General features: G+C 28.0%; 1 protein-coding gene across 3 annotated transcripts in view; it reads left to right on the top strand.

Annotated features, from left to right (window-relative positions):
- LOC100205039 (ankyrin repeat and EF-hand domain-containing protein 1) overlaps positions 1–18,906 on the top strand; it is a 51,931-nt gene that overhangs the window by 13,540 nt on the left and 19,485 nt on the right. For all 3 annotated transcript variants that reach the window (XR_010636822.1, XM_065791664.1, XM_065791663.1), the window contains exons 4-9: positions 358–558; positions 1,419–1,528; positions 3,535–3,636; positions 5,519–5,640; positions 5,762–5,910; positions 10,311–10,456. Coding sequence is in view for 2 of the 3 variants with exons in the window: in XM_065791664.1 (XP_065647736.1) it covers positions 358–558; positions 1,419–1,528; positions 3,535–3,636; positions 5,519–5,640; positions 5,762–5,910; positions 10,311–10,456 (830 nt within the window). In the remaining variant the exon portion in view is untranslated. The remainder of the gene's footprint in view (positions 1–357; positions 559–1,418; positions 1,529–3,534; positions 3,637–5,518; positions 5,641–5,761; positions 5,911–10,310; positions 10,457–18,906) is intronic.

Raw genomic sequence — 18,906 nt, forward strand, 5'->3', positions numbered from 1 at the left:
TGAAGTTTGAACTTTTTTTAGACGCATTTTTGAATTTATTGCTAACTCTTTCAGTGCTTCTGAATTAATTCTCTAACAATGGTAACAATGGTAACAAGGGTACTATAATTACTGTTATTGTTATAATAATATAATTGTTGTTGTTGTTATTAGTTTGTTATAAGTTTGTTGTATAGTTTATTTATTCATAATTTTAATATTTATTATTGAATAAAAATAAGTTTAAAAAGATTTTTATAAAATTGTTTTAAAACTTATTTAGTATAACTACTTTTCATATAGAACTTTTAAAAATCTATTTTGCATTTTGATCTTAGTTTTGTATTGTATTTATAATATCATACTTTTTTTATTAAGATCCTATTCAAGGTATATATAGCTTGCATTTGGCTGTTCGAACAAATAATGAAACATTAGTGAAAGTTTTGATAAATCTTGGAGCTGATTGCGATGTTAAAAGTTTGGAAGGATGTACACCTTTCATGGAAGCAGCATATTATGGACACATTCAAGCTTTAAGATTGTTATTGGAATATTTTCCCAAAGCCAACCTAGCAGGTCACCAAGAAATTTTGTATATACTTTATAGTCATTATTTGAAAATAATGTCACACTATTAAAAGAGAACCAAGATATAAATGTTGTTTTGTTGCCTTAAAATAATTTTACCATTTTTTTTAGTTATGTTTATAAATGATAACTTAATATAATGATTTATTAATATTTAATTGAAATGAAAATAACTAGAGATACTAGAGAATAGCTAGAAAATAAGAAAATAACTAGAGAAACTAGAGATGTATAAGGTTTTGTTATAAGGCTTTACAATATGCCAGTTTTGTGTGTGAGTGTGTGTGTGTGTGTGTGTGTGTTTATATGTGTGTGTGTATGTTTACATGTGTGTTTGAGTTCATCACCATCATCATCATCATCATCATCATCATCATCATCATCATCATCATCATCATCATCATCATCATCATCATCATCATCATCATCATCATCATCATCATCATCATCATCATCATCATCATCATCATCATCATTATCATCATAATCATCATCATCATCATAAAATCATCATTATCATCATCCTTTTTTTTTTACAAATGAAAAGATTATTAAAGATTATCGATATTTAAAAGAAAAGATGATAATTTTTAATAAAGATTATTTTGAAAAGATTATTGACCTTATGAAAGTTATTACAATTTATATAGTTATACAATGATTAAAAATTTGGACTTTAATTTAATTTTTCTTTATAACTTATTTTTAATATAGCTTTCTATATTTCATTTTATTTAGTAAATAAAAACAATTTACAATAATTTTTATTACTTCATGTATTGTCATAGCCATAATTATTATTTGAAACTTGCCTGCTTTTATTTTTGAAATTTTTTGTTTATTTTTAGTAACCGATAATTCAGGTAAAAATGTTCTCCATTATTGCCTATATCCAACTAAAAGGCACACTCATTGTTTACAAAGTATTGTTAACTATGGCATTGATGTTGATTTAACTGTAAGACTTTTTACTATTTTAATTAGTTGTTTTGTTAAAAAAACATATTTTAATAATTCAATAACCTCACATTTAGGGAAGGGGGGTTAAATTTGTTGGGCATTATTGTTCCCAGGTTCCAATAACTTCAATCATTTGCAAAATATTGTATATACAAACTGTATATGCAATCAATTGCTAAATTAGCATCTGCTAAAGTTGCTTCTCTTTATCGTGCTTGCCATTTTCTTTCTCCTGATTCCATTCTCTACTTCAGCAAAGTCTCATTCTCTACAAATCTTTTATTCGTCCCTGTATGGAATGCTCTTGTCATATTTGGGCTGGTTCTTCTAATGATGGTCTTTCTCTTTCAGCAAGATCCAAAAGCGCATTGTAAACGTAGTTGGACTCTTTTTGCTAAGCTTGAGCCTCTTTCCATTGGCGTAAAGTTGCATCTCTTTCTCTTTTCTACAAATATTATCATGGTTGCAGCTCAAAGAAGTTGTCATCACTAGTTCCATCAACTAAAACTCAATCTTGTTTTCTAAGTCTCATTATTTTACAGTATCTGTCCCTGCTCATTCAGCAAGAAAAATTGGAAATTAATACTTATTTTAACCGAAAGAACCTTAATAAATTAAACAATCAGAATTAGTTTTTATATTGGATAAGAAAATAGGTACCTTTTAAAAAGTTGTAAAAACAAATGCCCAAACAAAAATTATTCCTATTCTAAAAAATTTTTGCAATCAATTTTAACAAAATACTGTAGTTACCATAACTACCTGCTAACAACAAGTATAGAAATTTAAAAATTGATTATAACAGTTTTGAATTTCCTTTTAAAATATTTTTTCTATAATTTTTTTTTTTTCTCTAACTTTTTTTTTATAGTTTTTTTCTTCTTTTAAAATGCTCTAAGAAAACCTAATTACAGAAACTGTAGAGCCTAATTACTGAATCTGTAACAATTTTTGCTACAGAGCACTGCAAAAAAGCATTTAATAAGTAAGCTTTCCTTGTCATCTTTACTTATGTTGCTTTTATAGTCAGTACAGGCATTGAACTTCAGATGTTATTCCTAACAATTTTACAGAACAACATTTAGACATTTTATTGATGATCCTACAAAAGGAGAAACTTACAGTAAAATATAAAAGATTGACAAGTGTTTTTTACTAATTTATTACTGCTTTGTTCTAATTTATTACTTTTATTACTGCTTTTTTAAGAACATTAGGGGTTTATCTTGTTGGATACACTGACAAATTTTACATTTGTAATATATATATATATATATTCTCCCTGATTTTTCCTTTATATATATATATATATATATATATATATATATATATATATATATATATATATATATATATATATATATATATATATATATATATATATATATATATATATATATACTCTTTCATGATCATCTTTAGTTTTTAACATAAAATGAAAACTTTATTTTTTCTTTTTAAAAAATAAAAAAGCACTCCCCGCATGTTCTACCTATTTATTAGTTGATGTAGCAGTGCTCCTTGTGTGTTCTACCTATTTGTCAATCAATGTAGAAGCACTCCTTTCTTTTTCTACCTATTTGTAAGTCAATGAAGCAATACTCCTCGTATGTTCTATCTATTTGTCATTCCATGTTTAATATGTTGGGTTTTTGTGTTTTTTTTAAAAACTATAAAATTTAATTAGTTTTTTCAATCAAATTTTAGAAACTTAATGTGGCATACTTTTTAAGAATGTTTTTTTTTTGATATCATCAGTGACCTGTCATATGTTTAAGTGTCTTGAGCAACCCTTAAATAAAAATGTTTTTTTCATTTGGTATTCCTTTATAAACCTTATTTAGGGGTTGGAGAACATCTATTTTTAAAAAAAAGATGTTTTAAGAAATATCCTAATGTACATGTAAGCATATATATACAAATAGTTCTGCTTGCTAATCTATGCCTAAAATGTAACTGTTGATGTCATACTGAAATAACAACAAATTTTTTTTTTAATAACAGATGGATGACAAATCTGTTTTAATGTATGCGTGTCAAGATGGTCTTCAGGAGTCTGTAGAAATTCTCTTGGAAGCTGGTATTGATGTTAACAAACAAAACAAGGTTTAACCATTTTTAGTTTATCTTTTAGTTTTAATTAAATTTAAAGCATTTAATTTTAATTCTTTTTTTCAATTTTTTTGTAAAAGTTTTTCATACAAAGTAGAGAGAAAATGGTGTAAACCAGCAGTTTCTAACCTGTGGGTTACGGCCTCAAATTGTCAGGGGTTATAGACCTTCTGTAAATGATTTACTCTAGACTAGTCGTTTCTTTTTATCATTTTAAATCTAAGTGATTTTTCTACTCTGGCTACAATCATTACCCTGAAGTGATGTACAATACTATGAGTATTGTACTTAAAGTATTTATAGTTAAGAAGCACTTCACAAATTATTATTGTATAATTTAGATTCCACTGCAATTTCATGCTTCTTACTTATTCCACGTTGAATATACATGTTTCAAATTTAATTCACATTCAATATTGCATAGAAATAAATTGTTGTCATGGTTGTGATCAATTAAAAAAAATATTCAAAGAAATATAACGCTAATGTAGATAAAATTTCATATAAACTCTTATTAAATTTTTGGGTTTATATTTTTAATTTAATACTCTTATAAAGTTTCTTTTGCAAAAAAAAATGTTTGCTAAACATTAGAACTTTTTGACTACGTTTTAGTATGTAATAGAGTTGCATTTTTTACTTTTTTTAATTACGTACAAAAGGTTTATAAATTTTTATATTGATGAAATTTGTGTGCCCCTTATAATGAACCAGCAAGAAACAAGTATTAGGTAAAGAAAATATAGTGGTGAATTTTTAAAGTATGGTTTTACTTTAAAACAAAGTTGATGTTGTCAAGAAAAGCAGATTTAGTTGTTGTGGCTGGTACCAGCAGCAAAATGTAGCAAAATGTCTTATTTGATGGCTTTCAGGACAGAAGTTTGCTGAAAATTTGCTGATTCCAGCAACCAAAGACATTGTTTAAGTTATGGTTAGAGTTGAATACGTTAACAAATTGAATACAACATCTTTGTCCAATAACACCGTCAGTATAACAATAGATGAAAAGTAATGAAATCTGCTCTCCTTAAAATAATTAGCACCCAACGTAATGAATCAACAGATGTAGCAATCTGCTACTGATTACTGATTTATATGAGATATATTAGTGAAGGCAAGTTCAAAGATTAATTTCTTTTTTAATAACTACTTTAAACTGCAACTACTGTAAGCAATATTTTTGATAGAGTTGGCTCTATCAAATATATCGCTTACATGGCTTTGTTCAAAATCATGACATCCCTTAGAAAATTATTTGTGGCCCTTGCACTGATTGGTTTTAAAAAGCAACCTGTTTTCAAAACTTTGCAGTAAGTTGGGTGCATCCAATAATATTTTTTTGTTTCACACTGATGAATGGTGGTTGTTCAGAGACAAAATTCCGAAACGTGTGATTAATGTTCATGACGAATTAAAAACATTTTTTAATCAAAAATTTAAACCACACTTTAAAACCTTTTTTGGCACAAAAACCCAGCTTAATTGTTATTTAACCCACATAATTGTTTATTGGGTTGAAATCTCTCCAATCTTCAACAAATCGGATTTATTGCTTCAAGGCCAAAGTGCAACAGGCTTCATGCAACATGCCTAGATTTAAATAATACAAGTAATAAGTAAATCAATATAACAATCTAAAATATTTGAAATATAATAAATAGTTAAAAATTTTATCTTTAAAATATTTTAATCTATTGTCCATTGTAAAAATAATGTTCTTTAACTTATTTTTAAAAACTGGAAAAGAGATAGATAAACCAAAGTTGAACTAAACAATTTTATTCCAGAGATAAGTGAATATGAATAAAGAGTAATAAACTTAAGCAATGAATGCTAGCATTGAGTAAGATTAAATAGTTTAGTTTTTATAATTTAGGTGGGTGAAACTGCACTTCACATAGCATGTTTCTATGGTTTTAAAGAATGTGTTCGGTTACTAATAAAATATGGTGCAAACCTTGGCATTCCTAATGCAAATGGTGAACGTGCTGTTCACAAGTAATTTTTATTTCTTTATACAAGTAATTTTTTTTTACTACAAGTAAATTTTGTTTTCTTTGAATTAAAAAAACTAAGTTATTTTATTTTAGTTTTACCTGAATATCTTTTGACATTTTAGAGCAGCTGTAGGCGGATATTTAGGAATCCTTCAAGTCCTATCTGCTCACAATGCTGATATGAATGTTACTACGATTGAAAATGAAACTCCACTGCATTATGCTGCAAGCTATGGTCACCAAACTGTTTGCAAGTATTTGGTACAACGTGGTGAGTTGCTTTTAGTATGTGAAGATATATATTAGTATGAAAGTCCACTACATCTTGAGAAAGTGAATATATATGTAGGGGTAAATCTCAGTTATATAAGCAGATGTTATTAGTTGAGATACTAGATTATGAAACAATAAAAATGCTGTGTTTACAGTTGTAAAACAATTTGTTACTTGGGAATGTGGTTGTTTAGTTGGTGTTAGATCTTTTTATAAGAAAGTAAAATTCTAATGGATTAGAAAAAAGCATTGGGTGGTAAAGATTTATATAGGAGTTGTAGACATACTAGTTTGTGGTTAATATTGTGTAAAAAATCTGCTTGACTGGGTAATAAAGAGTTGTTGCTGATAAAATAAGTTTGGGTATTAGCCAGGAAAGGTTTGTAGATGATCCACAAAATGAATTTTTAAAAAAGGTCTCTGGATGACACATATGGACCTTTAAAAAGCTTTTGACAGCATACAAAAGTGGTAGTGTGGTAGGCTTGGAGTTTTTTAGGTTTTGAAAAATGATTAATCAAAATGTGACACCAGCAATCAGAACAAAAGATATAGAAAGTAATATTGTTTAAGTAAAGGTTGGTGCGTTTTAGGGTTTATTACTGAGTTCTTTGCTTTTTATTATTGTTTTAAAGGCTCTCTCTAAAATGTGATGATATACCATGTGTTGATATGTATCTGTGTGGATTTACTATGGAGTTTATTCTATGCAGACGATTTATGCTTGATTGCAGACACAGAGAAAAAGTTTTTACTAATATTTAAGTGTTAAAGAAGGAAGAATGGAAAAGCTTAGGATATACATAAGACAAAGTTTATGAATTGTTATTGCAAGTTATTGCAAAACTGGAGAAAAAACTGTGAAATGAGTTCTGATGTCAAATAATAAAATAAACATCTTTATTAATCACCAGTGTCAAACTGAGAAAGAAGGAATCTGTTTCTATGTCTACACTTAGAAATCATCCCCTTTTTAGTTAATAGATTCCTCGAATAATAGACTCCTTTTTATTAATATTGGTTGAACAGGATGAAATTCAGCAGCTTTCAATCGTTAACTACTCAAAAACAACTTGACAAATTTTTTTAATTTTTTTGCACACGGAAGCTAATGTGTTGTTGTTTGATTGTAATGGTAATAAGTAGAGGGTTACATTGCTATTGGAATAAAATGAGTAAACAAATACTAAATCGAAAAAAGGTTTTAGAATTTCTTTTTCAAAATCCTTCATTGTCACAAGTTAACACGAAAGAATTTTGACAAGTTGAAAATTGACTGGTGTTTCTAGATCATCAGTTGGATTTATTTTGCAGCGATATAATCAGACTCAATCTTTTGAAAGAGAAGCTGAAAGTGGAAAAAAAAAAGGATTTAAAGATAAATATAATGCAAAATCAATCATTTGCTCCATAAAGGCAAATCCATGTCAATCGCAGAAAGATCTTGCGAGAAAATTTAAATGCAACCCAGCTTTGATAGAAAAAGTACTTAGATCTCAAGAATATAATGCATATCATAAAAAAAACACTTCAAAGCGATCCATTGATTAGGAAATTAAAGAAATTTGTTGCTCAAAAAAGCTATATAAACTTTTAAACCAAGAAAACTTGTGCATAATTGAAAACGATGAAACCTATTGCAAAAAGAACTTTCACAATTACCAGGATAGCAATATTTTTATCAGTTGAAAGGTAGATATGTTGCCAAAAAATTCAAGTATATTCAAATTGAAAAATTTGCTCCCAAGCTTTTTATATGTCAGGCAATCTGCTGGTTTAAAAAGTACACAATACATTACTCATAAAGCTTTGAACGCAAACGTATATATAAAAAAATGCTTAAAGAAACGTATTTTGCCATTTATTAAAAGCATGAAATGCCCACAATATTTTGGCTTGATTTGGCTACAATTCACTACTCCACGAAGACTCTAAAATGGTATGAACAAAATGGCGTCAAATTTGTACCTAAGGAAGCAAATCCTTCAAATTGTCCTGAGCAGCAAGTTATTGAAAGTTATTGGTCAATTATAAAAGAAATATTGAAAAGCAAGAAATTGGCTACAAATAAAAAAGATTTTAGGAAAAAATGGATCGCTGCCTCAAAAAAAGTAATTCAAAGCAAGATCTAGCAGATGATGTCAAGTACTCACAAAGATATTTGATTTCTATCTAAGCGTCCAATAAAAAATGTAAAAATTTATTGAAATAAATAATTCAATTAACTTCATTGTGTCAAATAATTATAAAAATCTGTTCAGTGGTTTTCCCGTAATTAACAATTAAAGGGTGCTGATTTTCATTGTGTTCATCCAATAGGTTCATATTTTTATCAGGTAGGATTTCACATTTTTTGATGACACACAATTTAAAAGATTTTGTTTATGGATTGTATGCTTTACATTGTCTGAGAATTTTCTACTTGACTATAGGATTTAAATGAGCTTCTTTCAACTTTTGTAACTGCTTTGAGAGCTAGGTATCATTTTTGTATTTATAGATGATAAAAGATTTAACATTAGCATATCTTAATTTAAACAGTTTAAGTTTCACTTATGCCAACGTTGGATTTTTCATTAGGAGAAGTATCCCAGTTAGCAGATACAGTCCCTTGATATTTAATGTTGCTTGTTAAACATTTATTGAATACTTGGACATAAGATTTTTATTTAAGCACTTGCAGTTTTCTTGATTAGGGTTTGTTTTTGCTTGATTTCTTTTTTTAATTGATAATGCTTTTTTTTTAAGACTTCATTATATAGAGGGACAGAATTTTGAAATATTTTTTTGTTAAAAGAATTTGCAGACAATGTAAGCTCAACAAAGTGTGGTATTTGTTTCAGTACACTTTGAAAATGATTTGAATCAGCATGGATGTAATTTAAAAATTTGAATCAGCATGGATGTAATAAAAAAAAATTGCAGTCACTGAGGTTTAGAGTAACATTGAGGTACTTGACAATTTTTATGTTGCACTGTATAGATATGTGTAGATAAGTCTTTGGTTTTTTAAATATTTCAACAACATGTTTTTTTATTTGTTCCATTTTAGGACCACTTTTATTACTAAAATCTACCAAATCTATCACTGTACAAACCAAACTTAAACCTGCTATAAAATTGTGAAATTTGAAAAAGTGGAAATATTCCTACTAGCTCCTAAACTTCTTCACTGTTTAATGCTCACATATGTCATTGTTTCATCTATTTTATAAATTAAAATAATTAAATTTAGTAATTATAACTTTGTTTTAGCTAGAAGATGTGGTCATGTTATCTTTAACATTGAGCTTGGCATTGTTATTTTTAACAATAATGCAAAGAATAAAAATAAATTTTCTTTTTAAAGACAGTCAAAGTTAGTTTTAAAAGACTTTTGTATCAAATTTAACTGACTTATTATGATTTTGATTGATACTATACACATTACACATATTATACATATAAAAATTACAATATTATCAATCAAAATTTTCTTATATTTACGAAAATTAAGAAACTTTAAAAAAGCATTATAAAAAACAACATGGACAGCAAACATTTTTGCAAACCAGAACCTTATTAATTGGATTGTATATAAACATTGTTACTTTTATAAAAGCAATGAAAGTACATTTTCGAATAATCATTTTTTATAAAGCAAAATTGTTATTATTTTTGAATAGCCACCATGTACCTAACCATATATAACCATATATAACCATATATAACTATATATAACTATATATAGCCATTTACAACCATATATAACCATATATAACAATATATAACCATATATAACCATATTTCAAAATATGACAAAAAACAGGTGAAACAAATTTTTTTAAAATTAAAACAAAAAATTCAAGCTTACAAAAAGCAACACTAATTTCTGTCAAAAAAAAAAATCTAAAATCTAAAAATGCAGGAGTAATGAAAAGTCAAGTTATGCAATTTTACAACTAATAAAGTTTTTAAAAAAACATTTTTTTAAAAACTGTGAAGAATATCATTCCAAATATTCACCTGTTTTTACCTTAAGAATCTTATGAAATTAATAAGATTTAATAAGTGATAACAAAATAAGATTTTGTGCTTAAAGACTTTTTGGTTATCGCCTTAGTAAGACACTTCTATTTATAATATATATATATTTTATAATTATATATTTTTTTAATTGATAAAAGTTGTTAATTTTTAAATTCATCTGAAATTTAAATGAAATTTTCTAGTTGTACTAAATTTAACTGAAGGATAAATTTCTATTTCAACTTTGACACAAAAGCCGAAGTCAACTTTGCCTTTCATTAGTTCTGTAATTCTTTTTTTTAACAATTATATACTGGTCCTTAGTTCATCAAATCGTTATATAAGTTTTGAATATTTTTTATTGTTGTAATTGATGTATATTTTTTAAAGGTTGTTTTGCAAACATCAAGAATAAAAATTGTCTTACTGCAACAAATCTTGCAAAAGAAAATGGTTTTAAAGAAGCCATGAAAGTGTGTAAGAAAGGGGAAAACATGAGAGATTCAATACAGTTCTCCAAGTTGTATTTGATAAAGGTAATTTTGACTGACTCAATCAACTCGCAATAGACTAAATCAATAATTGAATTAAATAAAATGAGTATTTAGTTACACAAATTAAAATGAACAAAATTTGTTTTTATAAAATATTCATAATGATAATACTAATAATAAAAATAATCTGTGAATTGATATTGTAAATTGTGTTAAAACTTAATGACTGGATGTTATGAACACAATGTAAAATAGCTTTTTCAGGAAAATAAGAATGTTATCTGAGTATTTATTATGCGTCACATTACACAAATTAAATTTCAAGGGAGTTTTTTTTAAATCACCTCATCTCTTCAATAAGAAATACTGGGAAGCTAATAACTTACAAAAAATCAGCTTATTGAGTGTTTCAGAAAAAAATACAGAAAAAAAGTCAAATCCAGGTTAGATAATTATTAAATTCAGTATATCAGTGTTCAGCAATGAAGTACCTTCTATTGTTTAAAGGGGTGCAAAAGAGTTAACAATATATGTAGCGTTTGCAGTAAAATATTTTAGTTTATGTAATTAAATTTATGATGAGCATTAATTTTTAAAACAACACTTCTTTATCCTTTGACATTTAAATGATCATTAAAGTAACTTTTCATAATTTTAATAAAGTGTTTTAACTTTTAAACTTTTATAGACTAATAACTACAGTATGATGAATGCTAAATCTTCTTGGCTCAACTCATGCATTTTTGCAGATGCCTCCTTAAAAGTATGCACTTATTTCTAATATTTCTTAATGAGGGAACAGCTCTAAAACTCAGTTTAAATATTCTGAGGCTAGCTGGCAGAAAATTTTCTTGAACTCTGTGGTGGCTCTTACAGAGGCTGATTCCATTAGCAGCTGTAAAATATTGCAACAGTGCTATGTTGCACCTTGATGGTATCACTGTTAGTGATTTTGGTGTGCATTGTTAAGGCCATGCTATGAGCTCGTAGTTATAACTTTGGGCTAAATAAAAATGCTGAGGTTATTGCATAGCTAATTGCTTAGGGTGCTATACTCTATCTATGATTGAATCAAGTCCTCTTTAACTAAAAACATGAACAAAATGCCTAAAGTATTTAACATAAAAAAACCATCTATCTTTTACGAATTTTGTGGAAATTTGTGGTCTTTGAACTAAGGTATGGTAGCTTTTGTTTTTTCTTGTCAGTTTTAATTCAAGTCTCAATTCTACTCCGTGGTTTTTGTCTTCTTGGTCTTGCGCAGCTAATAACTAAATCATTTTTTTAAACTTTTTTACGAGAACAACTCTCTTGAAAGCAAACATATTTTTATTATTGCAAGAATTTGATTTAAAAAGATGCTGTCTGATTCTAAGATCCATTATTCCCCATTTACTAAATCTCGTATCTTATCTTAGATGTTAGGCCCTAGAGACTTTGGGTAAGTCATGTCATTAACAGTGTCATTAACAAAGGTATTGGTTGAACATAATAAAGTTCAGGACCCTTTAATTGTTAATTACTCAAAAACTATTTAACAATTTTTACTATTATACTTTTTTACATTAATGATATTTCTCACAATCTTACATCTAAAGTGTCTCTGTTTGCTGATAACTCAACTTTGTACTCTTGTCTTGACAAAATGTATTCACTTTTTGATTGCTTTGAACAGACATTCTAGCTTAGATCCACATTTATATAATCTGACAATTACAACCTAGGAGCCATTTTGCTCAAACAAGCAATCATTTCTAGTTCCATCAACAAAAACTCATTCTTACTTGACTCGTCAATCAACAAATTTGCATCCTTTTATTTTATCTGTCCCTTCATACTTTTGTTAATCTTGTTTCTTTACTTAGACATCAATGCTTTGAAACTTTATCCAAACAACTGTTTTCCTGACTCATTCAACCTGCAATTTTACATGTCTTTTGTCAACTGTTTCCTTGCTCTTTAACATTATTTTTCATTTTCTATTTAATCCCAGTTTAATTTTGGTTGCTTGCAGTCCGTTGTGAGTGAATTAATAAAATAATTAAAAAATAAAGTCTTCATTAATATTTACTTTTAATTAGGTAATTAAAAAGAGAAATTTTGAAAATTTAAAAAAAAAGAAGTTATTTTATAATTAATGAATAAAATTTTATGTCTCAGTTAGACAGTTGTTATGGACAATTTTATGGTAAAATATTGTGTAGCAGATCATACAACTTTTAGAAAGCCCTTTTGAAAAACACTTTTTTTGGTATTTTTTTGAGTTTTTTTATTATAACCATAAGTAGCAACTATGATCATTTGTTTTCGAAATTTTCTAAAACTGTTTTATTCTGTTATTTGTTATGCATATTGATGTTCATTGCCGTATTTGTCAATACCTATTGTATATCTATTAAGTTACCGATAAATTATTGAACACTGTAAAATTATATATAAAAAGATTTGATATAAATATTTGCATTATTTTACAATTTTTTTTTGATTTAAAGGCGTTATTGATTAATGAAAGGCAAAAAGTAAGGAAAATATTTTTGCTAAATTTGACCACCGCTATGTTTAAATAAATTTGTTTAAGCCGTGCGCAATGGTTAGCGCGCTTGCCTCAAAAGTTACTCTATGCCACCTCTGGGCAAGTTTTACAAAATCGGTAAGGAAGGGGGCATAAACTTCCTATCCAATGCACTTTTGCTGTGTTCTGTGATAAGACTGTAAGGACATCTTGGGGCACCAAAAATAAAAAAAATAAATAAAAAGTCTCACTTGCTACAACCTTGCTAGGAGACTTTTGACTTTATAAATCAGTATATTAAAAAATGTAAGTGGGGAGGGGGGGGGGGGAGAATCCGTAAAAAGTACCATTTCTATAAAATAAAAAGAGGTTTTTAAAAAATAAAATTCACCTGACTGAATTGTGTCAGATACCCAACTAGCCGACTAAATTTGTAAAAAAATCGACTATAACTTAAAAATTACCTTATTTGAGAGGGTAAAACATCCCCTTCCCCAAAACATCCTCCCCTAAAATCGTCTTTGTATGCAATATGTACACATAAAAAATCTTTTTTTCTTTAAAACACGCTAAAAGGGACTTTGTTCTTTGTATATTTTATGAAAATTTTACATCATAGTTGAGAGAAGTAAAAGATAAAAATATTTTATACACAAGGTCAATAGACAAGCTAACGTGAAAAACATCTACTTTTGTTGTTTTACAAAAGTAATGTAAGTATATGTAACATATAACAATTTGAGCATTTTATTGTTTTTTAAAAAAAATGCATGATCCTTAAATTGACTATAAAAATATGACTAAAAGATGTGCATTTTTTGCTTGTGGGTCTTTATTATTTTATATTTTTGGTTGAAATATTTAAAGAATACATAAATACTACGATGATAAAACACATATTTTTGAAACAAAGAAATGAATTTTATTAAACTATATAATAACTATGAAGTTTATTGCTATAAAAAAATTTCTGGAAATTTTGAGCAAAATTTAAATATATATAAAATGTATATATGTATATATGTATATATGTATATATGTATATATGTATATATATATATATATATATATATACATATATACATACATACATACAGACTGATTGACTTGAATACACACATTGAGTTAAACATGAAAAATATGTATGAAGTGCACATCAGCTATGGTTTTGGTTTGGGCATGCAATCTAATAATTGAAAGAAAAAAGTTTTTCTTTAATTTAATCTAAAATCTAAAGATCCAAAATGACTGTTAATAAAAATAAATTTTCAACGACTATGCAGAAGGCATATATTAAGCCTTAATACGACTATGCAAGAGGCATACATACTTATTTTTTACATATATATATATATATATATATATATATATTATATATATATATATATATATATATATATATATATATATATATATATATATATGTGTTTATATGTATATATATATATATATATATATATGTATATATATGTATATATATATATATATATATATATATATATATATATATGTGTGTGTGTATGTGTGTGTGTGTGTGTGTATATATATCAGGGGCGTGGTGGCTCTAAAAAGCCCATGCGGGATTTTTATTAAAAGGCCTATAAATGCGGGATTTTACCATATATGCTTTATGAAAAGGCCCATACGAAAAAAAAAATATATATATATATATATATTATTATCATTTTTTTATATATATATATATATTATTATTACTTTACCGTAACGATTAGTATTTTATTGTTCAAAGAACACAGCCTAACACAAAATTAAAAATCAAAGATTTCAATTTTTTTATTACTATATAATGATATTTATTTTATTGTACAATAATATAAATTTTTTTAAATTATATATAATTTTTTTTCTAAAATAAATATTGAAAATCTTGAAAATTAAGAAATTCTTTTTGTTTTATGAGAAAGTTCTTTTTAGTTTATGCTTTTCTTTAATTCGGTGTTTTAACTTTTTTTAACATTTTATGATAAACTTGCAACAGCTAAAATGCCGCTCTAAAAATGGTGCCGTTATTGACATAGTATAAACATAAAAGTTTTTATAATGTAATTTCATTTAGCAGTCCATCATCCTTTTTTAAATCTGTCTGAGGACAGGATATTACAGAGTAATTTCTTAATTTACATACAATAATATAAACTGTATAAAAATAAAAAACTTTATTTATTATTTAAGAAGTTTATATCAGTTTCGAAAGGTTACAAAAATGCAAAACATGAGTTCAATCCTTATTTATATAAAACTTAATTTAAAATTTAACACCAAAATATTTTTCTTAAATGAATTAAAACGCAATACAATTACTATATAGCAATTGTGTTGCGATTTAATTCATTTAAGCAAAATGTTTTAGGGTTGAATTTTAAATTAAGCTAATTTAAGTCCAACAATAATAATAGCTATTATTATTGTTGGGTCTGCGGACTTTCTTAAATTTATTTTGTCAACAATTCGATCGTTAAAAACCGTTTATGGGTTCATTGTTTTTCTCATGAAAAAAATATCATAATACGTTTTAAAACATCTACTTTGTTTTCAGAGCAATATTATTATTATGCAAAATACTATTATAATTGCGCTCATAGTTGAAATCAAGTTTGAAATCAAGTGATTAATAAAATTTAATTTGCGCTAACATAAATATTTTAAATGATTGTGGAATGTCTTTAAAATGTAGAAAAAATTGAAATTTGTCAAAAAATTGAAATTTGTCCCATATTTAGATGAAAAAGTGAAAAGCCCATGCGGGAATCCCGCTTAGCCTCTGGGGCCACCACGCCTCTGATATATATATATATATGTGTGTGTGTGTGTGTGTGTGTGTGTGTGTGTGTGTGTGTGTGTGTGTGTGTGTGTGTGTGTGTGTGTGTATTATGGTGAGGCAAATTTTAGTTGCCTCATGCAGACAATAGTAAATTTATGCTCCCCCATCAACTGATCAAAAAAAATGCTGTTTTTAATTTTTAGTACCATGTCTAGAGGTCGCAACTTCGAACGAAATATTGTAAAATATTTACCATAGTACAATATTATGTTTTGTATTATTTGTGACTCTGAATGGCAAATTAATGACTTGTATGTATTGAAACCTGTAGGTAGTAATAATTAATGTTAATTTAGGTATCATTTGTTTTGTAGATGTTGAAAATTTGGATCTAATTTGTGTTGCAACTTGGCAGTAGCAAGTTAGATATGGCTAGCTGTAGCACAAGAAGTACAAGTTGACACTCAGTGTTCGGTATTCCAAAGGAACTGAAAAAAGATATGCTACCGACATGTGAAGACGTTTTCTGTGCATATTGTTTTCACCAGAAACAGCAGTGCCAATCTGTTAATGACATTGTTAGAACTGTCGCGACAAACTTGATTGAGATCTATGACACAGCTAGCATACCTACGATTGCGTTTGATAGCGTAATGAAAAAGGTGAAATGGCTAATTGACAAAGTTAATGATCTACGAAAATATCCTGATGCAAAGCGAACTTCTGAGACATATCAAAAGATATTGTCAAGTTTCAGCAATTTGTTTGACATTTGTCCATGTAAGTGCGTTAGTGCTGGAATTGCAAATAGACCAGATTGTATATGTCCAGTCAACAGAAAGATTCCTCTTATTGAGTGGAATTTCTGGGTTGACCAAAACACTACCAGAAAAATTGTGATTGGAAATATCGATCCAGTGGTGACAGGTAAACTGCAGAAGTCAGAAGAAAGAAAAAGGAAAGCGGCAATGTTCCTAGAGAAAATGAAATTGAAAACCCTTGAATGCAGTTCTACTTTTCAAGATTTTGATAGTGTTGATATGGAAAAGAGTTCAGAAAGTCAAGACACTGGTGGTAGCTCCATAGACGATTCAGATATAACAGACGAGGAGACCAGTGATAGTGATGGCAGCAGATGTGCACAAAACAGAAATCATTATCCAGAACTGTGTAAAGCTATTGATTGCTCTAAAAGTAGCAATCGAGATGCCTGTTTAATTGGGAATTCTGCCTTGAAAGACCTCGGATTTCTTTTCCCTGAAAATGCTGTACATCCTAGCAAACTAGGCTGTCAAAGATCTGCATAATGGAAAAAGTCAGTTGTGAGTCATGCAGAGGAAAATCACAAAATTATTTGTCTTGGTTTTGATGGTAAGATTGATGTTACTCTTACATGTGTAGGATCGACTCGGCGTAAGTTAAAAGAAGAACATTATGCTTTGGTTTCATTCCCAAACCGAAACTATGTTAAACATGTTGTTCCAGCATCAGGCAGATCTGACGACATCTCAAAAGAAATTTTATCGGCTGTTAGAAGTACTAAATCAGAAACAACTTTAAGAGCACTTGTTTGCGATGGAACCAATGTTAATGTAGGAAAAAGTAATAGCATAATCCGAAAAATTGAACAATATTTACAAAGACCACTTCAATGATTAGTTTGTATGCTGCATATTATGACTTTAATGAATTGCCTTTGAGAAACTGATAGAAGTTATTGATGGGAAATCTACTGGTCCAAGAACTTCCTAAGGACAATTAGCAGGCGTGATGGAATTTGATCCTCGACATAAACCTATAATTGATTTCTCTCCTGTATCAGGTTGCGTTGCTGAGGTTGATGAGACCGTAATGAGTGATCTGAGTACAGATCAGGTGTACCTGCTTAAAATATGACTGTTAATTCAACGTGGTTACAATGCCAGTACCAATTACATTGACTACTTGCAAACTGCTCAACCTGGTGCAGTCAGTCATGCCAGATGGCCAACTAAAGCCAACCGTTTGTTGAGGTTGTATGTTTGCGAACAATGTCCTTCCCATAATCTTCGACGTATTGTTTCATTCATACTGAACTTCTATGCACCGTCATGGTTTCATATCAAATCTCATCTGACATGCCAAGATGGTGCCAAGACTTTCTTCTTCATGTTGTCACTTTACCAGAAACTTGACAAGCCTGATCAGGAGATTGTTGCGCAAGTATTGCAAAACAACAGCTACTTTTGCCACCCGGAAAACATCTTGGTGGCAGCTGTTGGTGATGATGATGGAAATATCAGGAAATTCGCTTGTGAAAACTGATTCTGCATGCTCGTAGTGAACATTCCGATTATAGAATTCGTTGTTTTGACAAAAGCTTGATCAAAATTAACTTCACGTGCAGGTCATACTTAGACATGATCGACTGGAACAAGGCCATCTTTGCTTCACCTCCACTTCTGGATGACATCATGTCAGAAACAATTGTTAGTCATTCAAAAGTTATTCTACCTAATTTTCCATGCCATTCGCAAGATGTTGAGAGAAATATCAAAGATATATCGGCGGTTTGCAGTAAAGTTTATGGATACGATTCACGCCATGGTGTTATCATTCAAATGAAGAAATCGAAAATAGACTTACCTAGTTTAGAAACCAAAGCTGATTTCCTACCATTATTAAGACACTTATACTTAACATTTGCATGCTTGATATTTGTAATGCATGCCATGTTGGTTGCTTGCTTTATTTTCTTACGAAGATGTGGAATTAGAGGCAAAAACCTATATCCGAGAAAGGCTCCAAAGTGCAATAATTTGCAGACTAAGTTGCTAGAAAACGATGATGTATATTATAAATCAGTTTTTTGTGTAATAATTACTTTCATATAAAGAATTGGTTTTCATTTGTCTCAGACCCTAATTGGAAAATTTGATATCTTTTGCCCCACCCTAATGTATATATATATATATATATATATATATATATATATATATATATATATATATATATATATATATATATATATATATATATATATATATATATATAATATATTTGAGTAGAAATCAATTACTGCTTAATATAAACTTTGATTTAATATATTTATAGACAATTTTAGTTTGTATATTTTTGATACTTCACTTATAAATTATAATAAATAAAATCAAGTATAATAAATAAAAATTACTACAAATAAAAAAGTAGAATAAGATA

Source organism: Hydra vulgaris, chromosome 02 (assembly GCF_038396675.1).
Source record: "Hydra vulgaris chromosome 02, alternate assembly HydraT2T_AEP".
NCBI classification, from domain to species: domain Eukaryota; kingdom Metazoa; phylum Cnidaria; class Hydrozoa; order Anthoathecata; family Hydridae; genus Hydra; species Hydra vulgaris.